Source organism: Vollenhovia emeryi, unplaced genomic scaffold (genome assembly GCF_000949405.1).
Source record: "Vollenhovia emeryi isolate VEMERY1.0 unplaced genomic scaffold, V.emery_V1.0 DF939121.1, whole genome shotgun sequence".
Taxonomy (NCBI): domain Eukaryota; kingdom Metazoa; phylum Arthropoda; class Insecta; order Hymenoptera; family Formicidae; genus Vollenhovia; species Vollenhovia emeryi.
The window spans coordinates 1,169,056-1,193,942 of record NW_011967245.1 but is presented as its reverse complement, the minus strand read 5'-3'; the positions used below and the strand labels follow the sequence as shown (position 1 = coordinate 1,193,942).

Genomic DNA, 24,887 nt, shown 5'->3' with positions numbered 1-24,887 from the left:
GGATGATCCTCTCTAAAGAGCATAACCTCCGCTTGCAGCCCAAGCGAAAAGCATTACAGCGATTTGCGGCGAATAATAGGAGGCCGAATCGAGCGAGAGCGTGAAATATTTCCATCTGTAAGTCCCTCTTTGTTGTCGCTGTCCCGTAAACGTCTATTTCCAGTATCCTCATTATTTTCATTAATTATTTCATTTGCGAAAGCGCAGCTCGTTAACCATGACGGACAGCACTTCGATGACGAGCGAGCAAACCAAGTTTTTAGAGGAATGCGAGGAGGAGTTCAAGGACCGTTACACGGAGAACGACAGCGATTTCATCAAGATGAAGACGCAGGAGGCGAAGAGGCCGCCGATCGTCGATCCCTGGTACAACAAGCCGCGCAGGCACGACTGGTCGCGCCAGAACCAGAGTCAAAACCGCGACAGGCGCAATCACCATTGGGACCGTCGTAACAACGAGAGAGGCGAGAAGCTGGAACGGCACGCCGGCAGACACTTCATGCACCATCGGCAGAGGATGTATTAATGTACTGCGACACGAGCCACTCGAGGACTCGAATAACGCGTGGACATTTTGTTCAACTTGATTATCGTCCGTACATCTTATTTCATTAATAGATGATATGCAAAGTAATAGGACAACAAGGACAGAATTAGACGAATAGCGGACTTGTAATTTTAAGGCAGCGTTTATAAAATACTTACCTGTTAATAGGCCCGGTTTCACCAACGCGAGTTAATCTAATCGGTCCGTTAACTTAACAGGGTGCCAACATAAAACTTCTTTATTAACCTATTTTCTTGGTTAATAAAGAAGTTTTATGTTGGCACCCTGTTAAGTTAACCGACCGATTAGATTAACTCGCGTTGGTGAAACCGGGCCATAGTATAGCAAAATTGTTTTTGTACTTTTGTATATTACACATACATTGTCTTTGTATGCACAGTTGAAGACTCGAGACATGGCGCAGTGTTGTTAGGCTGATGGCTGAGAACGATCCGTAAACGCTCAAGGGCCTCGGCAGAAAAATTGTAAGTGTTTACGACTCGGTAACAAAACGCAAGTCAATGTCGGGAGTCGATGCACAGAGCATTCCAGACGTATGTCACATTCGTCGCATCGCGAGGCGACACACGTCTACGATTCTCTGTGCATCGACTTGCGTTTTATCACGGAATCGTAAACACTTGCGACAACTTTTCTGCTCAGGCCCTTAGACTGTCTTAGAATTGTAGACGTATGTCACATTCATCGCACCGCATTGGCATTGCGGCCGTGAACAAGATTAGAGATAAAACACTTGTTTATATATATTTATATTTTTTTATTGGTAACGTAATATGTGATGTATTTAAATTATTAAGCATCGATGCTTCAATAACAGACACTGAATTTGACGTTGGAAAGTTCTCGGCAGAGTCAATTGTAAATTTGTTTCGTCGCATTAAAATCAGGAGAAATCGTGAAGTTACGCAAACGTACTCTTTATAATAAAAATCTAACGTTCTCTTGTACGGGATCGCACAAAATGAAAGACACTCCAATTGTGCAACATATTTTATTTCACTGTACAATAAAAAAAGACATTTTCTACACGTAGCATTCTTAAGTTAGCGAGCTAAGGCCCGGTTTCGCCGAACGTCGCTTAACTTTAATCTCAGTTTATTTCACGCTTGTCTCTTTCTGGAGTAACGGAAAGAGGCGAAGAACGAGTTGAGCTAAAGTTAATTAAGCGACGTTGGTGAAATCGGGCCTGAAAGATGTTGAAATAGGCGTGACTTAATAAATTAAATATGCTGTAAATAAATGGTATGGTACATTAATTCGTATATTCTGAATAAAAGCACGCAATTTAATATTTTCTTTAGATTATTTTCAGAGACAAAGAACACGTAAGAGTTCAAATTTTATACGTAGGAAAATGAATAAGGAAGCGGGTGCAGAAAGTGCAACCACAGGACGAGCCAGGTCCTAAATAGCTTCTTTATGTGTTTATTTATTCAGTTCTTGCGCCATGTTTTAATATATATATACTGTATTTCAGAAACTAGTTTAAAAAGGCAATTGAATTACACATTAGAAAGTTGTATTCCGATGAGCGACAAGAACAGGCAGGAGCCGGCCAATGAGCTCGTTAAGCGCTCGACAGCGATGCTTTTCGGAACGCATCGAGGAGACCACGTTTCTCACCTACCTGCTGCTGACTTGGAGTATACCTTCATCGCGGTAGCTACAATAAGCTCACCCTCGTGTTCACTCTCGCCGTAGCGAGAGTACTCGTTCAGGGGGCATTTCCTCGCCTCTGGACCGCAATCACCTTATTATGAGGAGTCGAGCTGCGTGAGTCGTGGATATACGCGTGAACTCGACGTTGCAAACATGTGGGCGGACACTATCCTGATTTTATTTATCAGCATATGCACGGCGTTGCTGGGCGAAGGTAGCGAGAGCGCTTTGATTTATTAACGAACTCGTAGGAAGAGACGCAAGAGACGGTATTTGTGTTTCACGTCAATTTTACCTTAAACGCGTGATGTTTAGGATTAACGTGGCTGATGGTGTACCGCACCGAGAAGTATCAAAAGCTGAAGGCCGAGGTCGAGAAGCAGAGCAAGAAGCGTGAGTTTTTGTCCGCGTGGCGTGGGGCGCGAGAACCGAGGGCTAAGCGCTCTACCTTTCTTTCAGTGGAGAAGAGGAAGGAGGCGCACGGCGACTCCTTGGACAGGCAGCAGAAGAAGAAGATCGAGCGGGAGGAGGAGAGGCTGAAGAACAACAATCGAGACCTGTCCCTCGTGAAGATGAAGTCGATGTTCGCGATCGGGTTCGCGTTCACGGCGCTGCTGAGCATGTTCAACAACATATTCGACGGACGGGTGGTCGCCAGGCTGCCGTTCGTCCCGATCAGCTGGATACAGGGTCTGTCGCACAGAAATCTCCCCGGCGACGATTACACGGAGTGCTCGTTCATATTTTTGTACATATTGTGCACCATGAGTATCAGACAGGTAAGCGGGGCCTCGCTTGTCTCGTAGCGAGGTTGCCCGCACTGGTGCCCGCTGAGTGCGCACCAAGGCCCGCATTCTGAACCCTCTTTTATCAATAAAAACGCCTCTAAGAGGCTGACGGGCCTGCTGCTTGGCTACAAGCCGCTTCTAGAGGCGCTTTTATCGAACAAAAGAGGACTCGGAGTGCATGCCTGAGGTTTCACCGACGTTGTTTAACTTTGAGCTTAGCTCAATTCGTTCTGCGACTCACTTACCAACTGTTACTTTAGAAAGAGACGAACGTAAATTAAACCAAGATTAAAGTCAAGCGACGTTCGGTGAAACCGGGCCCAAGACTTGTTTACAGTCAACTGTTGTATTTAAAGACCGTTTTAAATGTCTCGTGAAACATTTCTTAGCCAGTAAAACGATCTGTATAGAATCCACAGGGATCATTTTTTTGGCCAAATATTAAATGTGTATTCAGTCGAAATTGGATATAAAAAATTGACCATAAACAAGGCTTAGGGTAGACTCAATGCGCACTAGTGCGAGCAACCAGATTCGCTGTTGGCGTGCACTCAGTGCGCACCAGTTGCAAGCAACCAAATTCGCTATCAATCTCGCGCTGGACGGGTGATCGAGTTGCCGTGTTTCGTTTCCAGAACATCCAAAAGATGCTCGGCTTCGCGCCATCCAGAACCGCGAGCAAGCAGAGCGGTAGCATCTTCGGGCCTCCGCCTCAGCAATTTAAATGAGCCACGTATAACTAGTGAATTTGTTACTGGTGTGTTCTTGCGGAGATCATTCTTGTACACCTCGCCGTGTAATTCGGGAAACTTACTTCCGCCCGATTGATCTTTCTAATCTGCACACACCTCATTTTGTACATCTTGCGTCGTATTTAAATACTGTCCTCGGATTTTTCTCACAGTCTCTTTGAATACAAAATAGTGTAATTATCTTGACGCTTATTGAAATATATGTTACAATGTCTGTTTGTTAAATGGCGAGAGTTTAATGAGAGAACCTGACGCAACACGAAACCTTGGCAAACATCTCCGGATATTTTACTATGCAAATCGAACCCAAGCTATCGATTGAGCGCACTTAAGTAAGACTATTCAAGTGTTACACGCCGATTTTTTTTTAAACTGCGCACTTGTACAACTTCGAAAAATATTTGTCCCCTATTTTTTTCTTTGTGCTCATAAAGCATTCTGATAGGAGCTACCCTCGAAATATTGACCTTTTCAATTCCATGTGTGAAAAGGTATAGATTTGCAATTTACTTTCGCTATAATTATTTGCGCTACATTAAAAGAAAATTTAGTGTTAAGTTACGTACGTTTTCAGATAACTTGAAAAGGGTCCAAATCCGGGACGGAAACGTCGTTTGTTTTTTAAATAAAAACATTGGCCAGTGTAGGTCGTTTTTTAAAAACTACATATAATTAAAATTATACACATATATATATATATATATATATATATAATTTTTACATCCATGTTAATTCGAGGGTAATTCCTATCTTTAAAATGCTTTATGAGCACAAATAAAAAAATAGGGATCAAATATTTTTCGAAGTTGTACAAGTGTGCGAAGTTTTCAAAAAATCGGCGTGTAACACTTGGGTAGTGTTACTTATTAGAAGTTCGTTGGATCAGCCGTTGTTGAGATCCAAAAGTCTGAGGGCCTGTCAACACGCATACTTGCGTAAACTACACGGTCGGTCTCGCGCGCGCAGTTCTAGCTACGCTTATATTTGGCGCGAGACACTACCCGTGTCTCGTGATTTTACAGCGATCAATGTGCTGTACGTGACAAAGGATATGTTGTAGCGCGTGAAATTACTGGGCGAAAATTTAAAAAATAATTGTGATGTTTGTATTTTCATCAAGTGATCTTTTACAACATGTTATATACAAACATAACGATCAACCATATACAAAAAGGTGTAATCAATCATCTTACGTGGTAAAGAGTTGGCGATACGGTTACCATGAGAGTTGAAATTGCAAAGAATAGTTGTATGATTTTGTACATAAAACTCGTGGGAAATCAGCTGAAATAATATCGGGCCGATTATATCTCATTCTATTTTAAAGGACATGTACATATTCCTGTTAAATATTATCTGCTCTTTTGACCGTTACACTAAACCTACCAGTCTACATTAATCCTTATATAAAGACTTATCTGTTTATATGTACAGGGTGAATCAGAGTGGTTGGGGCCAATCTTTTACCATAGGAGATGGATTACCGATTGCAACTGTAGCAAATCCTGGGGAAAAAATGGAAAAATCTCGTTGTATGTCTCAACCATATAATATCTAATTATATTTCTCGAGATAGAATTAGATATTATATGATTGAGACATATATCTAACGGGATGCTTTCCATTTTTTTTCCAGGATTGGCTACAGTTGCGATCGGCAGTCCATCTTCTATGGCAAAAGGTTGGCGCAACCGCAATCCGATTCACTCTGTGTACATTATGCAAACTTATTTACAAAGAATCTATACATAAAAATCTATACTAATCATTCATGTATGAATCCTCAGCTTCATCTTATGAGATGCTTCTAGCGGCACGTAGCACCACGCTTCAAAATATGAGAGCTTCTTACATAGAGACTCCTGTTCCATCAGGAATCGCTTGAATGCACGTATCGTTATATCTCAATCCTCGAATTCTAGTGTTTCGAGCACGAAGCAGCGGCATATACAGCATAATTCTCAACAACATTTCATATGGGTGGGTATGTGTGAGCATACGTAACACCTTGCTGTCACGTGGATACAATTTAACTTTCTTTGCGATGTTTTAAATCGCATTCTTGAAAAAAATATATATAGAACGTAACGTTTCGACAACGCATAGGAAGTATATAAACGCATAAAAGATAATGAAAAAGTGGGGGGGGGGATCAAATATCCGCGAGTCTAGAGGTATATTATAATTTAAAAACTGAAAAGAGATTTCGTTAGCAAATCTAGATTCTTGAGCAATCTGATAAAATGCTCTGCTGTCCAGCAGCCGATATGAACATGGTATTGTCACAATTTCACAATGCGCTTGTAATCAACATATCGAATGCTGTGACAACCATATATAAATATATAAATATGGCATTCATCGACGTGTCAATACATAACTTTTGTACGCGTATGGAGTATTATTAAATAGAAATAATTTGTAAAAAAATTGCACATCAATAAAGACCGACTTCGCGTGTTGTCTTCGTGCGCACACCCGAATTCGTAGTGAAATATTATCAAGACAACGATCCACTCGGGCGAAATCATCGCACACCTCGTTAAAATGCTGTCAAGTAATGCTGACCACTTCCTCTTTCTCGTCATTCTCGGAGTTAAATATCTCAAATCAAAGCAATTCTTGCAGCAATATCAATTGCAATTCGGTGCACGTCACTAGTATCCAACTCAATCGATCACTGCCTCAGTCGTATTCTTAAAACGGCGGACAGTTTACACCAGGATGAAGATACTGACATTTGTCTCCGACTCGACAGTAACCATTTTTCGAAAATTGTCTACACACCGGCGGCTGTTTCCCGCTTCCTCGCCACCCACCACCGACACCTCTCCAACCCCCTCTAACAGGTCCACGGTATCCCCAACCGGGGCCACCTCTGCCTCTGTTGTGCATGTGGGCGCCTCTCGGACCCGGGAAGTTAGGTCCAGGACCAGGACCGTACATCGGCCCGGGCGGACCTTGGAAGTTATTGTATCCCATGTCTTCCGGGCACATCATGCCGTAGCCGTCTTGATTGTACATGGGTGGCGGCCCCGGCCCCATCATTCCCGGTGGTACCATGGGCCCGCCCTCCATACCCTGATTAAAACCACCCGGCATATTCGCCATCGGGTTCATACCAACGTCCGGCACGAGGACTTTGCCGTCGCCCGTCCTCCAACCGCCACCACCGGTGGCTGGCATCGGCCCCGCCATCTCCGGAGACATGGGAGCCATATGCGTGGGAGCCATCATCTGTTGGGGAATCTGCGGCATGGGATTCATTGTCGACTGAGGTCCCATAGTCGTCATCATACTTTGCTGATTGTGCGGGTACGTCGTCGGATAATGGAACGTCGTTACGGTCGACGGTTGCGGAGGCTGTGGCTTAGGTTCCGGCCACGGTACCGCTGTAAAATCTTTCTCGCTCTCCCTGTTGCCCGTGAGATCGTCTAACGGTATTCCTTTCGGGTCGGCCATCACATGGTGCCGCTCTTCATCTGGCTCGGCCGCAGAGTCCGGAATCCTAAGATACAAAAATGATCAGAATTAAAAGCTCCCAGCTGACAGATTTGAATATAATGGTGCACTCGACACAAGATGCAACGGGATTTTCTATAAAAACGTAAACAGTATAGAGAAGTTGTAGCTCAATATCTTTCTCTCTCGTCTATATAGAACTCATTACTTCACTTTTGTGTATGATATTTTGTAAAATAAAAATATATCTCGCATCGTAAAATTTTTACGTACATGCTTCGATTAAAGTAAAGCGCTTGAAGAATGCCTTTCTCACGAGCGTACTGAACATCCTTCTCTTTGCTATCCTTGCCAGGGTCCACTAACGGAGGCGGTAGATCAATTGGAATTAAAGGTTTCCATCTCGTTTTTTCTTCCATTAAATCTTCAGTATCTAATAACAAAAAAAACCGTTTTATACTCTATCTAAATGTCGCGCAATGTAATGTAAGTAATTGAATAGTATACAAAACTACTAAACTATAAATAATTTGCAAGTGTATCACTGTACTTTATATAAATCGATACTGAATGATGTTGAGAGAGTGTGTGTAGCTGAAAGAATTACACAGAATTATTTCGCATGTATGTACGTACTTAATTTCCTGGCCATCTGGAATGCTTCCCTCTCGTTTTGCTTCTCCATCTGCTTCATGTCGGTAAATGTCTTCGTCACGTTAACTCTTTCCGTCTCGTCCAATTCGAAGTAGCGTATAGATTCTAGATTCGTTTCCCACTTCAAAACCTTCTTCGGCCCTTTACGTTTCTGAAGCAGCAGAATGCTTTTAAGTCCGTCTACGTATCGTATTTCGGGGTAGCTGTCCTTCTTCATCGAGTCCGAAATTACCGACGATACATCTTCTGGTGACTCTACATCTTTTATTTCTTCCACGTCTTCCTCGGGCGTTGGTGCTACGAGACAAATATATATTATTTATTGTAGATAAAATTAATTTTATTTTAACGCAACAATACGACATTTGTGATAATAAAACTGTACTAATAATAATAATATAGTAGTTTTAAAAAATGTTAACGTTTTACGTAAACGAAATAAATGAACGAAAGTAATTTTATGTCCATATGCAATGTCATTTTTTAATGGAGGGGTGGTTTTTATAAAGCAAAATTCATCTCTCTATTATTTAATGAATTTATTACGATAATAAAATACTTACTGTTACTTCCACTATCATCATCGTCTCTACTGTCTTTTTCCTCATCAAGCGCCTGATCTTTATCTTTTTTTGATTCTTCTTCGCTTTCCTTTTCCCTTTGATCTTTGTCTTCTTCTATTTCCAACGTGTCTTGATAGAACTGTGAAAAACATTTCGCATTTAATTTGTATCATTAATAGCGTTATATTTAATCCCAATATCCAGTAAATTTACCTTGAAATTAGGTTTGAGGACGACCGATTTCTCTTCGACGATAGTGGGCGAGGCAGGTGGTGGCGTGCTCTCGCGATTATCAGCATTAGCAGTTTCTTGTTTCTTGGCTTCAGTGGATCCATCCTTCGTGATAGAAGCCCTTCGTTTACGCTTCCTCGGTTCCTTACTTTTCGTAGACGCAGTGAGAGCATCCATGAACATGTCGCTTTCTTGCAGCACCATCGCTGAAAACGAAAACGACTATTTGATCTCGTGAATTATAAATGATAAAAAACAACCAAATTATCGAATCTGCAACTTTTTTGTTAAATAAAATTTTAGCAAACATTTTGTAAAATTTAGCCCCGACTTGGCTGTCCCGGTATCTGAAATTGAAAGCAATTGAAAAACGTTAGTATGGAAATCGTAGTAGAAAGTCGAATGATAAATCCTCCAGATGATTTAAAGGTCTTCCTCCCTTCCTTCTTTCTAGAATAGCTGGAGTTCCTGCCAAACCGTCCTGCATAAAGTGGCGATTCTGTAAAGCAGCGATGAGATACGTTTTATAAGAAATTTATAGACAGCATTTCTCCTAACATAGGCATAACTCCGCAAAAAGACTTTTGAGAAAGAGATTTTTGCGCGAAGATGATAAAATAAGAAACCGACACAGACATACGTTCTGCCTATCCCTTTTCCGAATTAGAATTTCGATTATTCTTATCATTAAGTAAAATTCTTGTGCCTCGATCATTTCAGAAATTATTGTATACATTAGTTGTGTCACATTTGTTGAATTTACTTCCAAAAATTATGCCTAGACATCAGGAAATGCGTGTATATAATTATTAAATATATTTTCAAATTGCAATCTTATTTCTTTCTTTCTGTAAATGAACATAGCTAAAGATTATGTAAAAATATGCCGGTAGTCGCAAAGTTGTAGTAATTCGTTGATTGTTTTAACGGTATCTACATGTATCTGAAAAAATAATAGTTTCTCATTTTTAATAGCTGTAAATAAAATAGCAGTTCTTTAATGTCAGTAAATAATTTTCATAATAGAATAGAAATTAATGGTAACACATGCCGAACTCGTCTTCAAGTTTGCACATATATCCTGTAAAAAAACAAAGCGATATGAAAGAATTAAACTAATACATTCTTCAAAGAATTTCTTATATCGTCCCACATATTTTAGTTATACATATATAAACAATACAAAAATAATGAAGAAATAAATCAGATAATAATAATTGTGTTTAGTTTATAAGTGATATGCAATCCATGAGAAATAGAATGTGGGTGTAACATGAATATAAATCAGAATATAAGAAGTTTTAATTATATACTATGAACTATCAATATTTATTGAGAATTTTTATACTTTTTAATAAATTCCTTATCATCTTTCTCTTAACAACACTTTTGATACATATTTTTGAAAAATATCTATCTCCTAGATAGAATGAGCAAGTGTTTCTCTGTGTTAGACGTTATTTTTATTATATAGAATAAGATATATTCAAGATTACTTTTTATATTGCATATAATGCAAATATAATACATTCAATAGAAAAAAGAGCAGGGAATGTATACAAATTAATATGTGGACAAATAACTTTGATATCTCGAATACAAATTAGCAACGTTCTCACCATGTTATAAATATACGTAAGTTTTCACCAGTAAATAATTAATCGACACAACTGGCGAATTCTAATTGAAGAAATTTATTGCGAAAAATATTACCTCAGTCAGAGTTTGAACCTGGACCTCCCCTACACTCTAGGTGGACGTCTTAACATGCCTCAGGGGTCGAAAGAGACGCCCACGCAAGACGTCCACCTAGAGTGTAGGGGAGGTCCAGGTTCAAACCCTGACTGAGGTAATATTTTTCGCAATAAATTTCTTCAATTAGAATTCGCCAGTTGTGTCGATTATTAATTTCCTACAATGCTCAAATTTTATACTGAATTTCTGTATTTCTCCTAATTCTCTAATTTCTAATCTTTCTTCTCACAACTGCTGCCTTTTAGCATACTTGTGTAAAAAAATTTCAAAATTAAGATTAACGATTTACAACAACAAAATTATATCTCTCTGAATTGTGTTATAATTACTTCACTATTTTTCGCAATAAATTTCTTTAATTAGAATCTGCTAGTTGTGTTGATTGTTAATTTCCTATGTTGGTTAATTATTTGCTGGTGAAAATTTAGGCATATTTATAACATAGTGAGAATATCGCTAATTTATATTCAAGATATCACGATTTACAAAAGAATTGTATATTTCTTTGAATTGTATTATAATTACAGCGCTGAAAAATAAATATTAGGTATTATTTTAAATAATTATGTTTCTTTATGGAATAAATTGATTTTCATATTTATTCTATTACTGCATAAAAATCATACAAAATAGAGATAATTGTGATGTATATTCATAATAAAAAAATTCATAAGCAAAAAGACGAAAATAATTTATAACAATTGTATATAAACTACAATTATTTTTACAATATGATTTGATTTATTATGAAAACACAAAGCTGCTTTAATAAAAAATCTTGATTTTTACAGCTTGTAGAAATAAGACTTTTATATACTTTTCACGTATACATTAAATACATAAATGTTATATTAACATAATAATGAAGAAAAATGTTCTTTAAGACGGGAAACTTATAGTCAACCCAACTGGCTTCTAGCCAGTTAGGTTGACTATAAGCAAACTCTCCTTTCGAAAAATATTCATTCATCATTTCCTTAAATCATGATTTAACATAAAAAAATAATCAGAATCTAAATCTATTTTAGTATATTAAGGAACAAAATTTTCATCATCATTTTTATAATCGCTTGTAGTATACTTCATACTACAAATAATACAAAAATGCGTTAATTTACGTCCAATCCAGTATCAACTTTATATTTACGAATTGCTACAAATAAAATACAATTCGTACTAGCCTTCCGAGCTTTCCGCAACAGTTTAAAAGGATACCATGTAGAGTTGTACTGTCAATATTTTGTCAACACTTCCTCAGAATACCCCAATATTATATCCACAAATTTGGGTAAAACGGATAATCGTATAGATATTAGACTATCCAGTACATCGTAACAACACTGCTATAAGAGAAGCCGATAATTGTTGACAATTAACAGAAAAATTAAGGAAGAACATACAGGTGCGTTATGCGGGATTTTTTTTATTTCCACACAAAAATATTCCGATAGAAAGAGAAGGCACATGACATTTGAAAACATTACTGTCCTCTAGACAGATAGTTTCTTGCAACTTGGGAAAAGTCGTGCGAAACTGCTCTTGAGCTTTAAAATGTCTTCGCATCGCGTCACATTTGTCGAAAATTTCCACGACAATGCGGCAGGTAGTCATCAACCATTTTGCAAGAATTCAAATTCGTTCGATGTAAATCGATCTCGTTAGTATGGAAGCAGGATTGAAGTTACGGCTCTCGCACACGCATACACATTTGTATGCAGATAAGCAAAGTATAAACAATTCTAGACTCTCCGTCTAAGAAAAACCTATGTACATCTACACGTTAGATATACATCATTACAATAAAACTGACGTGAAAATATACAGAAGTACTTGACTCTCGTCTTATATCATATGTGTATCACACGGTTTCACAGTGGCAACGTATCAAAACTATAAATTTACCAAGTGCCAAATGCCGTAAAAATCATCTTGCAATATACATACGCGAACCGATATTATCTGTGCAGATTTAACAATCAATTGCGTTGCCAAGTTAGAGCGAGTGTTACTCTCTTCACAATATTTTATCTAGCGGGCGTTTATAGCATATCACGAAAGAGATCAATTTAGAAGCGCAACAGGCGCAGCACCAGACTCGTTAAATTCATAATTCGGTATATTAATTTAAATTGACGCCCGCTAATTGCAGCAAGAGCCCTGTATCTGTCTTATTCGAGGCACTGCCCCGTTGTACTTGCACATGTGTGTATATTTAATAGAACTGTATACTTTGTCATCATCATCTTTGTTCATCATCGTCAGCCATTTAATTTTAAACTTTATTTTAACAATTTACAATTTACACACATTTTACACAACCAAGGAGAGAAGAAACAATAAGAGTACTTCGACTTGAGAACGTATACGACTACGGGAGTGTACCCTCCGAATATATTAATTTGTATCTGTCGCAAAACGAGGCTGTTATTTAAGCGAGCCCAAAGATCTACAGCGTCGTCCGCCGAACGTTTTCACGCGCGCAGGGGATAAAGACGGCCAATTGTAAATACATAACGACCGCGGCACGCTCTTACGCATTATTCAATTAGAATTTAGCAAGTTATCCCCACGTGCGTGCGTAAATATGCCGTAAAAGTGTATGCCTCCGCGTGCAAACACGCGCGTGAGGAAAAAAGAAATAAAACACGTGCGTAGCCGAGACACGTGCTCCCTCGGTACACGATTTCCGGCCGCACAACAACCAGCGTGTAAGCAGCCGTGAATCGCGCATTAACGAGCCGAGGATTTGACGCGCGGAACCGGACACGCGCGTGTCTGCACGCGGGGCCTCACGGCGCGGCGAAGATCGGCGGCCGCGCGCGACGAGGCCACACCAAGTCCGGCGACCGCGCGCGCTCGTTGCGCGGACCGACGTGCGCCGGACGGTTAGTAGGTGTGGGTCCCCGTAGCGCGGTGCACGCCGGCCGTGGCGCGACACCCACGGACAACGGGCCACGTGCGTCGGCGTGAGGACGATCGCAAAAACATCGGCCGCTGGCGATACACACCTCCGCGGAACGCGCGGCTCCGTTCGAACTCGCCCCCGGTGTCGCGCGCCGCGCGACACCGGACCCTTACGGCCCCGCGGGATCCGGTCGTCTCGAAATGGACTCGAGGGAGGGGAAAAAAAAATCGGGAGCGGGTCGGTCCGCTCGTCGCGCACCCCGGTTCTCCCCGGTGCGGACGAGACACCCTCCCCCGGGATGTCGCGCGATTTCAGAGACTCGCGCGCGCGCGCGCGCGCGAATATCGCCGCCACCAAAATCTGCGCTCGAGCGCGAACGCGAGTTAATCGATTAATCAACCGAGGAGGAACGCGCGAGTCGCGCTGCAAACGGTTTCTTTTGTCGTCCACGTGCCACCGCGCGTTCGTCCGCAAAAGCAAATTTAAACGCGTTGCAAATTTGGACAGGTACGCGATCGGTAAACACTTGACAGGCCCTCGTGGGATTATGCAAATAATTCGTTTGTAACGTTTCTCTGCCAAAGTCGAAACATGCAAAAGAGAATCTCGGACACGCTTGAGCTGCAAATTTTGGAGCGCACGTCCGTCTCGTTTCTTTCTTTTTCTCTCTCTCTCTCTTTCTCTCTCTCTCTCTCTCAACATCCTCTCTTTCTTTCCGTTTGAATATGCGAACATCGGCGAAGAAAACCCTCTTCGCCATCCCGACGAGTCGGTGCAAAGGAGGGCCCGCCGGTCCGAGAGGCCTTCTTGCTCGAACATGTCGAATATGCAGCTTCGGAAATTCGCGCACCTTCAGTGCTACGTTTAATCCTTGGTCCACCGCATTATTCAACGTTGCCTCACGATATTCTCTCCGTGACAGCCTCTCCCTCCTTTTTCTCAATCACTCTCAGCCGTTCTTCCTCGCACGCTTTCGTTCTCTCCCTCACTTTCTCTCGACTCGCGTTATCTATTGAAGGCGATGAAATCACTTGCCCCACGCAAATTTCAATTCTCTCTGATATACTCGCAAGCGTTTCGTTTTCCGCCGTACGAAAAGCGTTACGATAACTCCATTATTACCCGTCGATACACGCTTCGAGCAAGATACCTCGTTGGCAACAAACTTATGTACAATTAACGGAGCTGTCTTCGTATAAATGGCAAAAAAGAAAACAAAGACCAAGAACTTGGATTCGATCGCGCAATAATCTAATTCGAGAGAAGCAAATTTCTTTTTTTCTCAAAGTGCCGAATCAGCTTGAAAATTTCTAGCGACGTTTTACGTTACATTACGCGCGCCTCAGAATCAACGAGAGGATGGAAATCTGGATGGGCCTCGCGATACGACTGATTAATGATTGGGCCTTGAATCTCTGCATTTAACAGCGGCCGTTCCTCGTTGTAACAAAGTAGTAAATGTTCAAGATAGATATTCAAGTGTTAAATATTCCAGATTTCTGATAAATTTATTGAAATGTTTAAATAGGATATACATGTACAGGAAAAGATGTGATAGAGATTTTGTTGCCTTACCTAGTGAACGACTAGAGCTATTCCTGCGTGATGGCTTCGTACCGTTGCGTCACTTATCTCGGAGATTAAAACACGCCCGGTCGTCCGCAAATATCGACAGAACACTGTTTAGTCTTTTACGTTTCTCTAAATGCTCTTAACGGAGAAGCTGCTTTACTTGGAAGCAATTGGACGCATAGATACTTTCAAGAGTTGGCGCGAATGTCGACGAGATCGCGTTGTAATGAATAGCTTATCAAGGATTACCTGCTGAGACGTAGATTTCTTAATATACGAAAAAGTTCGTAGAGTCGTAGTAGAGTGTCAATCCTAATGGCTTCGCTCTTCTAACGAGATGTTAATTCTCGTTGATGTGACTCACACGAGATCGAGCTCTTAAATCTTGATGCAGCGTCATGGGTAAATCGCTACAGCTTATTATATCTTCTACGAGACGCTAATAATTTTTTTGGGAAAGTAGAGGATGTACTATTAAGAAATATCGATAAGACGCAACTATGTGTGCCTGGAAAAAACGATAAGTTAAAGGCATAATTAACGCAAACCATGTTCACAGGCAAAATATGTTGAAAGGCACATAGACGTTCGATGTAACACCAAGAGTCAACAGAGTTCAGCTGTCAATAATGATCACCGATATGTAAAAAAAAGTATTGTGCTAAATGTTCACGGTATGTCAAAGTGTCAGATTAAATGTTCGCGACATATAAAAATATCGCGTTAAATACGGCATCTTGTCGTACATTTGCTGGAGGCAGCCACCTGCAAACTCAATATTACAGAGTTAGTAAGTCATATATAATGCAGCATGCCAATGTACAAAGCTTTAAGCAGTCATTATTGATTTACTATCATTCTACCGAAATAGAACTTGAATCCCGTATAATACAGAGAAACGTTGTGTCTCGTCGAAAGGGAATAGGTAATGATATTACACGTCTGCTAGAAAGAGTAACAAAATAACGTTTCTGAATAGAGTATTACGAAATACTGCGTAGTACAATTATATTTTATATATTTATACAATTTATATATATTTAACTATCGCGTCGATGTTACTGAAAAGATATCTCGATACAAGTGAAAGAAATGAAGTGTATGCGTACAGTTGAAAAATAAAGAAAAAATTTTTATCTACAAAATTTGTCGGAACACGCGAAATATGTGAAAATGAAACATATGAAATATGTAAAAATATATTAGTGAGTTACTAGTCTGTAAAGTACAAGATTTATAATATGACAATGTTGAAACAAATTTAGATTCCCTTTTTAATCAATTATAATATATGTTAAATCCTATATTCTTTCTTGCTAAAGACGTTCGCTAGTTTTGCAAACTTTTTGTTTTTTCTCTTCTAAATTTTCTGGTTTCTTAAAATTGTATTCAATATATAAAAATACTTGAAAATTTTTATATTTTCGATATTAATATCGAATGGAACTTAAGTTAATCTTACATGATATGTACAGTAACTTGTAAATAATGAAAAACTCCATAGACTGCTTTGTCTGAGGACATTAGCGATATATTTACATGTAGATTAAGATAAAAGTATTGATATTTTAAAAGGAAATGATGATAGAGTTCAAGTATTAATAAAGAAATTTGATATATAATTTGTAATAGGATACCAGTATACTTACGTTTAGGTTTTGGCGGAATCAGTTTAATCCCTCCCTTCTTCTCCTCGCTCGGTGGGGTTGTCGGCGAGTCCAGCGATAGCTTCGCACGTTTCTCCACCAACGGAACGTCCCGCAACGGCGACGGCCTCTTCAAGGGCAATTTTGGCGGTAGAACCTTCTTATCGGCAGCGGGAGCCGCCTTCTTCGATCTGGGTGGCGGCGGTTTCACCTCTTCCTCCAGGCCCGTGGACCTGAATTTCGAGTTAAACATCTTGACCGTCTTCGGTCGCGTTCCCGAGTCCTGGCTGTTCTTTCTGTTCTCAATGGAAATGGATATATTCTTCTTTTCGGTAACGGGCTTGGTCGCAGCGGCGTCCTTCTTCGAGTCCGACTTCTCCTTGTTCTCCTTCGAGTTGTCGCGCGACTCGGTCGAGGACTTCCTTCCATTCGCGTCGCTCGGCTTTTCGTCCTCCGCACGCTTCTTCGGTATTTTGCCCACCTTGGAGCTCAGCGCTTGACCCTGCACCTTCTCCAGAGTCGCCTTATCCTTCTCCGCCTGATCCTTCTTCTGCTTCTCCTTCTCCTTCTCCCGTTCCTTGTCTCGCTCGGATTTACTCTTATTTGAGCTGTGTTTGCTAGACGAACTGGAGTGATGCTTATCCTTATCCTTGGAAGACCTATCTTTGCTAGAGCTGGAGTTTTTAGAACTACTACTACTAGAACGGTGACTACTAGATCTATGGGATGTAGAGCTACTACGATGTGCACTGGTACCCGTGTGCTTAGAGCTCTTAGACGACGACGTCGACGACGACGGTGATGAAGACAAAGATGAGCCGTGATGATGGCCGCTACTTTTCTTCTCGGAACTGGACTTTTTGTCATCCTTTTTATGAGAGTCCCTATTTTCCTTGTCACTAGATTTACTATCACTACTGACAACGTCCTTAGAGTCTTTAACGTCTTTGTTTTTAACACCTTCAGTATCCTGATTATCTTTAGAACTAACCGCAGTCTGTTTCACTTCACTAGGAACGTGTGCCGAATCGTCCGATTGTACAACATCTACTGAATCGTCTCGACCACTAACCGCGCCGTCATTTTCATCCGCCTCGTCCAGCTCCTCCACCTCTGGCACCGCCTCCTGCGCAGCAGTCAGGTCGTATCCGCTGTCCGTACTCGTGCCAGCTGGGTTCAGGATGTTACTTATATTCGCGGCGTCGGTCTCTACTTTCGCGAGGACCTGATTGCCATCGCGAATGGTGATCTTGTAAACAGGCAGTGATGAGGACGTCGATACGACAACGAAGGATTGCTTTTTACATTGTTGCTGCGTGGCTTGCTGTTGTTGCGCCTGCGCTTGCTGGGCCTTGCCGACGACTTGCACCGTTTGCGGCTGTAGCCTCTCCTGCAATTGCTGCTGCTTCTCCTGATCTTGATGGTTTGTACTCGCGGTAGATTGTTGCGCGAGATTAAGGTCCTGTATGTGAACGGTCGCATTTTCGATGGCGTCCACGACCTGCTGAGTGTTCGCGGACTGCTGCAGCTGTTGTTGCTGCTGGGACGAAGGTACGGTCGCGGTTTGGCCCGTAACAGGGGACTGCACCGGGACTGTCATGATTTGAGCCGGTACCGAATTCGGCGCCGCCTCTCCCTTTACGATTTTCAGCCACTGCTCCACCAGCCGACTGGCCAGCGTTCGAACACCCTGGTGACTACCTTCCTTCGACAAGCCTTTGATCAGCTTTGGACAATTGTTGCTCTTCAACCGCTCGATGTCCACTGGACAGAGCAGCAGGAGCTCGAGAAGTTCCTGAATGAGGGCCCAGTTCTTGGCAAGAATGCCATCGGTGAGCCACGTGTGTATGAGGTTCCATCCTCCGGCGCTCATAAATCTGCAAAGAGAAATGGTAAAACATAAAATAACGTATTGAGCTTGTAGCGTTGTATAGATAATGTGTCACTTCAAATTATATACTTCGTTTCAAATTCTAATTTTACTATATCGTTTACAAGTGCAGTGTCGTAAAAAAAAAAGACAGATTAGGATTAATTCCAAATATTAAAAATAATAATTCGTATGAATAACGAAAGATGATTGTACGATTGCTGAGAGCCTCTTAAGGTAGAAGCGCATAAAAGTACAGAGCCGTAGGCAGAAGGTTCCGTTTCACGCGTGATGCACACCATCATTCGTCCTTGTTGTTCACCAAATGTTAAAGAAGGATGAATGATGGCATCGTGCTCATTATGCGGAACGCACCCAGAAACCATAGCGCATGCACCGTGGCATCTGCATTCATGCAGATACCGAAGCGCATGCGTTACAGCTTCCGCTACGGCTTCTGTATTTTCTAAAGGTGAAAGCACATAAAAATACAGGAGATGTTTGTTACAACGGGATACGCAACAAAAGACTCTAAGTCTTTTTTTTTATGAACCATTGCTCCTTTACAGAAAGACTCGACAATCTAATACAAATTGTAATGTAACGAAACAAATTTTTAAGTATTCTAAGGCTGCGTTCAGAAACACCGCCCAGGGTATCAGTCTTTCTCCTCATTGCTCACGTTGTATGTTAAACAAGGATAATATGATACACTCGGGTGATGTTTCTGAAGGCAGCCCGATAGGCTTTGGAAACTGAGATGTAAGGCTCGTATCAGTAAAAACGGCACATGATAAGCACCGCCTAATGGTTCTGAGCCTCTTATAATTTTTTCTTGCATGTTTACATTTTTGTTTCTACACAAACATAGAAATTACATATACTTGTGTATCTCAACATGCCAAATAAGAAATTTCTTTTATGTTAGAAAAAAAATTAGATATAAGATAACGAGAGCCAGTCGCTAGATATTAGGTGATATAAAGTGTTTAAAATAAGGAATTCAAAGAAATCTTTTATGTTAATTATCTCAATTAGTGTCGTCTCTTAATCAATAGCAAAAAACGAATGGAATGAAGTGTATAAAGTTAAGTTGGTGTTAATATTCTAATATAGGATTGCATTTAAGTACTTACTGACTAAGCAAGTCCGTATTAGTCGTTTTCAATATTTGTATATAAATGCATTTTGAAACAAGCTTCTTAGAAAATTTTGTCATTAAATTAGCTAATCGGTGAACTTCTTCTTTGCTCTTAATACCTCCTGTTGGCCCCAATAAAACGCTAAGGCATTTGAGCAACGATAGAGGATCTATACGTGGCTGAAAATACAATTTAAGAAGAAAGACATTATTGATACATTCATCATATAAGGCTACAAAATGCTTACAATCTCAAAGTTCAAAGCAATTTCAAAGGAAATTGAAAGCTGTTAATAGAAAATTATTAATGGAAAATATATAAGGTATCTATTGAAACTTTCGAGAAAAATTTACAAAATTCTCAGCCATAACATGGTTTTCAAATTTTCAAATGAAGGTAAATTTGTATTTCTCACTCGTAGACTTATCTATAAATTTTTTATTTAGAATCGAGGATAATTGAAGACTGTGGACATTTTTACTTATTTCGACAATTTAATAATAAATATCTGAATACTCATAAATTAATAATTTATTATTGTACAAATGAGAAAGTATATTTGTAATGCAATATATATATTGTTGCAAAACCTTTGTTATCATCCGCATATATAAAAAATGAATGATGAAAATATGCAGTTTTAAATAAAAATCAAATGTAATTATTGCAGTTATATGAAAAATTAAAATAATAAATTATAAAATTAATATTATATTACAAGCTACCCATTCGAATTTTGGCAGTTATTCGAACTTCTCTAATGCGACGTTTACAATGAGATCTTTAAGACATAAGATTTAAGAAAATGGCATATTTTTGTTGATTTCAAACGCAGGGATTCAGTTCAAAGTATATTTTCTTAATACGTTTCCCTTTTGCTTCAGCAGTAAGTACCGAATGTGTCAGCGAGTACCAATCAATTATTTTCCTCACACTCGATTGCGGTAGGTCACGTTTCTTAAATCTTATGTCTTAAAGATCTTATTGTAGACGCCACATAAGACGGTCAGTTTACGTCAATTTAGTCAGTCTTTAACATTTTGTGGATATTATAAATTGTAAAGAAAACGGATTCGCTTCTTGCAAAGCATCCCAAAAAGCATTAAAGCTTTTACAAACATGAAATTTTAAAAATAATATTTAAAAAAGAAGTGGAAATATTGTAGACAGAGGAGTACATAAAATTACGTAAAAATTTCCCGTTTCTTTCTAACGAACATAACGATGTGGAGATTACACATTCGGTACTTGCTGAAGCAAAAAGGAAACGTATATTGGGAAAATATACTTCGAACTGAATCCCTGCGTTTGAAATCAACAAAAATATGTAATCAATCTAACTAATTGGCCAATATGTGGTTAGCCATTTGCTAGATTCTCAAAAGAAAAGTATACCTTTTCTACATAGATTTTCTGGAAAAAAAAATCCCTAATGTTTTCCAACACAAAAATTCCAGATTTTTCCAAGTTAACAGACATATTATATTGTATATCGACTGATCTCTTTCGCAAGGTCGTACTTCGATTTTACGCAATTTCCGATTTTTGTGCTTAAATACTCATTCTGGACCAGAATGAGCGTTTAAATACAAAAACTGAAAATTGCGTAAAATCGAGATACGATCTTGCGGAAGAGTTCAGTCGACATAACTTATGCACTACGGTAAAACTAGGGGTGCATTCAGAAGCACGACAGCTCAGTGAGCTCTTGTATCCGATTGATGTTTTTTTTTTAATTTAGAAGAATGTGCCAATCGGATACAAGAGCTCAGCGAGTCCAGCGAGCCCAGTGAGCTTCTGGATGCACCCTATGTATTCGATATAATTACATTAATGTATATCTATTCAGAAAGATATTAGTAGAAAGAGAAAATAAATTGATTACAAATAGATTTTAGTAAATCAGTAGTATAGTATCGATATTAGTGCCGTCAATTAAATATCTTCGTGTTTAGATTTGCACGTTACAGCAGGTTTTTTTTCTAACACTCGAATGTCCAAGTATAAAAACTAAGAAAAATTTCAGAAAATTGTCTCATTCGTGCACTGACGGCATTAAGAAAACAAGGAATATTTTTCAACGAACAAAATTATTGTTAAACCTTTTGAATACAATTTAAACGCAGATAACGAAGATCAATTTATTAATTTTAGTAAATAAAACTGATCAATTATTTTCACATTTTTTACATATAAATTTCGGTACAATACAAATTTTTCAACAGAAAAAATTTACGGGTTAATTATTTGTATACTTTTAAAATGGCAAACAATAAGGAATATCTTTTCAGTAAAATGATTATTTTGATACTTTTTAAGTATAAATATATTCCGTAGTCAATTTAAATATTTTCCGAATTTTCCTCAGTCTATTTCAGAATCTCCATACTTTTTTAACCCATTATTAAATATAAAAGCAATCGTCTTATGAATCAAACCAATCTTTTTGTCGCGTAGTCTCAGACATAATAAAAAAATCTCGTTTATTTATTCAAACGCAAAAACCTGTTCAATGTTCCGTCCACTGGGTGCAACAACGGCAAATTGAATAATCTCGCGCGTTAGCAACCGCACAGGGAGAAGGACCGAGTTTCATAACGGCAGAAAGTGGAATACGGGGTCGAGGGGGGCAAAGGTTATTGATCTTTCCGGCAGAGGCCGCCGTGTGGCGCCCTCTCCCTCGAACTGCGTGCTCTCGAAGGCCACGCCGTTCGCGTACGACCGGGGGAGAAAAAATCGGATGCCACTCACCATTTTGCTGATACTCAGGACGTCTTAGCGTATTTCCATCACTCCGGACGTGGCTCGGGGCTCGGGTGCGAGCTCGTCCGCGCGCGAGTCTGCAACGAAACGTAAAATACTTTGATAATTGCGTCGTACGGCTCGAAGGACGGGAGGCGAGCGACGCGCACATCACGCCATATTGCCGAATGCGCGTTCTCGCGAGGTCGCGACAAAACGTCCGCGGAATCTTCCAGAATCCCTCCCCCCCCCCTCGTCTCAAATTCGTCGCGAAACCCCCCGCGGGGGTCCAAGTCTCACGAGCGAGAAGCTTAGTCTAAAAGAGATACGACCGCGCGCGACGAGAATCGACGTCCCGACGAGGGAACGTCGGACATTACCGAACTGTCGGTCGGTCGGTCGGTCGAGCTCGCCGACGGGATTCTCGCGCCTTGCCTACGTTCGTTACGATTGCGCAATTACCATGGGCATTCCCTATCGCTCTAGAATAGCTACGTTGGTTGCGAAGCGAAACCCGCAGCCGGCCGTTCGTGAAAAAATGCTCGGATACGCAAGTAAGATACGGGGTGCGCCTAATGCAACGGTAATTCTCACAAGACTAGGCCCGGACTGCCCAATGCGCAGCCGCCGAGGCGCATATCCCCCTTCCCGTCGCGGTCAGCGAATAAACACGGGGGACGCCTCTCACCGTCGGCCAATACCGGCCCGCCGCCCAGCGGAGCTCGCGTCATCGCCATTGTGTGACACGTCCCTTCTTCCGCGCTGTTCTATTTACGTAACACACCCAGAGGGAGAGACGTTAGGCGCTCACTCGGGTTCATATTTAGACTAGTATCGGCACTTTTTTTTGGTCCTCCCGCGCCCTCGTCTCCTCCGAGAGCTCGCACACGAAAACTTGGTTCTCTCTCTCGCGACGACGGTACGACGGTGCAAGAGCAATGACACTCGCAGAGATATACCTCACACGTATCCGCTTACTTAACCCACGCGAGACCCGTCACAGTTCCGACACGATTCACCTTGAGACGACGGCGCTTGTATCGCCGTTCACGCCCACGTCGGTCTACGTTGCGATTACGCGGAATGTCTGACATTCCTCGCGCAATCCCCGTAGCCCGATGGGAATTGTACGTTGATCGAACTGCGAATATTCCTGTTATAAATATATGTATACATATATGTGTATGTGTGCATACACACAATGATTCCAGTACTTTCCACGGATATAATGGTTTTTTTTCTTTCTTTTTTTTTTGCTAAGCTCGTTCTACAAGATTCTTGCCAGAGAATAGGAATAGCCACTCACAGTCGATTAAAATTAAATCCCTTTTACGGAAAATAAATGTCGTGGTGATTCTGGTGATGGTAAGAAACTGAATATTGCCTATGAGAATGACAATGCGTAGCCTGGCTGCAACCCGCTGCGCTTCCTCCCGTTGCGTCCGTCGAGCTCTAACGCGTACCGCCGCATCCGCGCAAGCTCCCGCAGTTTACTTGCGATCTGCAATCAAACGTCGGCTAGAATCCGCCGCCGTTGCCGGATGCGCGCGCCCGTCTCTATATTTCTCGTCTCGGCCGACGCAGCAGTCGATATCTGACAAAAGACAAATCGTCCGAACGATCCTCACCTGACTACGTAAGTGTGAGACTTACCGCTGGGGGCCCACACGAGCCGGAAGTCGCCGAGCGATATCCTGTTACGGCGAGTCATATGCGCGACGCGCCGATGTGCCGTTGGATCACACGAATGCCTGTTGTCGCGCCGTCGCGCGACGATGAGTGCCTTGCAATTTGAGAGCGACGTCGAACAGGATTACGTCACCCCGGGATGCACCTCGGCGCCGCGTCGAACTCCGTCTAAAATCTGCATTGACTCCGACTTCTTCCTCCGACGTACTACGTCACCCGGAGAGAACAGTGATGGGCACTATTGCGCCTACGTGTATGATTTGTGTTTGCAGCGCGCTCTGGTAGAATCGGGAGCACGGTCTTAGGCTGGATTCACATGGAGCGTAATTTGCGTAAACGTAATCTGCGTATCACCAATCACAGGATCATGCTGATAGAACCGTTTCAATAATTCCGTTGAACTAGTCCTGTGATTGGCGATACGCAGGTTACGCTACGCAACTTACGCTCCATGTGAAAGCACCCTAATTTACTAAAGGCTTGTTTTCTGTTACTGCACTAGTGCAATTAACTAACTACACTAGTGCAGTAATGCAGCGATAACGAACAGACCAGACGCTATTTTGCGTCCCCCACCTAGGGTTCCACTGCCTCATAAGCAGTCTATCTTTTATATGTCTATGGTTAGAGTAGGACAAGTATATTTTTCTCATTCTAGCTTACTGCACTAGTTCACCAGTGCAGCAATAGAAAACAAGCCTGAAGCCCGTATCAGACTACGGATTGAGATTGGGATTAGATTGAAATTTGACCAATCAGAGTAAAAGTTACTAAACTTGAGATTAGTAAACTTTACTGTGATTGGTTAAATTTCAATCTAATCCCAATCCCAATCCGTAGTCTGATACGGGCTTTAATCGCAAGCAATCCAGCAGGAAAAATAGTCTGC

At 40.9% G+C, this 24,887-nt stretch overlaps 3 protein-coding genes across 12 annotated transcripts; 2 read left to right on the top strand and 1 right to left on the bottom strand.

Moving 5' to 3' along the window:
- The first annotated feature begins 7 nt into the window (after positions 1 to 7).
- LOC105570174 (RNMT-activating mini protein) lies at positions 8 to 1,857 on the top strand. The gene is made up of 3 exons (XM_012027180.1): positions 8 to 117; positions 208 to 715; positions 888 to 1,857. Exon 2 carries the CDS (start codon positions 218 to 220, stop codon positions 524 to 526), a length of 309 nt encoding a protein of 102 aa, XP_011882570.1. The 5' UTR covers positions 8 to 117; positions 208 to 217; the 3' UTR covers positions 527 to 715; positions 888 to 1,857.
- A 292-nt stretch (positions 1,858 to 2,149) lies between these two features.
- On the top strand, positions 2,150 to 3,992 carry LOC105570173 (transmembrane and coiled-coil domain-containing protein 1). The gene is made up of 4 exons (XM_012027179.1): positions 2,150 to 2,441; positions 2,543 to 2,620; positions 2,687 to 3,006; positions 3,651 to 3,992. The coding sequence occupies exons 1-4, from the start codon at positions 2,381 to 2,383 to the stop codon at positions 3,741 to 3,743; spliced, it is 552 nt and encodes a 183-aa protein (XP_011882569.1). The 5' UTR covers positions 2,150 to 2,380; the 3' UTR covers positions 3,744 to 3,992.
- An 858-nt stretch (positions 3,993 to 4,850) lies between these two features.
- Positions 4,851 to 24,316, bottom strand: LOC105570171 (serine/threonine-protein phosphatase 1 regulatory subunit 10). Of its 10 annotated transcripts, none has more exons than XM_012027174.1 (10): positions 23,938 to 24,313; positions 23,269 to 23,810; positions 22,319 to 22,407; positions 19,562 to 19,746; positions 16,559 to 18,432; positions 8,660 to 8,883; positions 8,447 to 8,585; positions 7,866 to 8,180; positions 7,503 to 7,662; positions 4,851 to 7,275 (listed from the first exon to the last, which is right to left on the bottom strand). In XM_012027174.1, the coding sequence occupies exons 3-10, from the start codon at positions 22,319 to 22,321 to the stop codon at positions 6,465 to 6,467; spliced, it is 3,711 nt and encodes a 1,236-aa protein (XP_011882564.1). In that variant the 5' UTR covers positions 22,322 to 22,407; positions 23,269 to 23,810; positions 23,938 to 24,313; the 3' UTR covers positions 4,851 to 6,464. The 10 variants fall into 10 exon arrangements, with proteins under 10 accessions (XP_011882564.1, XP_011882560.1, XP_011882562.1 ...); XM_012027170.1 differs by having other exon boundaries at positions 23,269 to 23,903; positions 23,963 to 24,313; XM_012027172.1 differs by having other exon boundaries at positions 23,963 to 24,313.
- Positions 24,317 to 24,887: the final 571 nt, after the last annotated feature.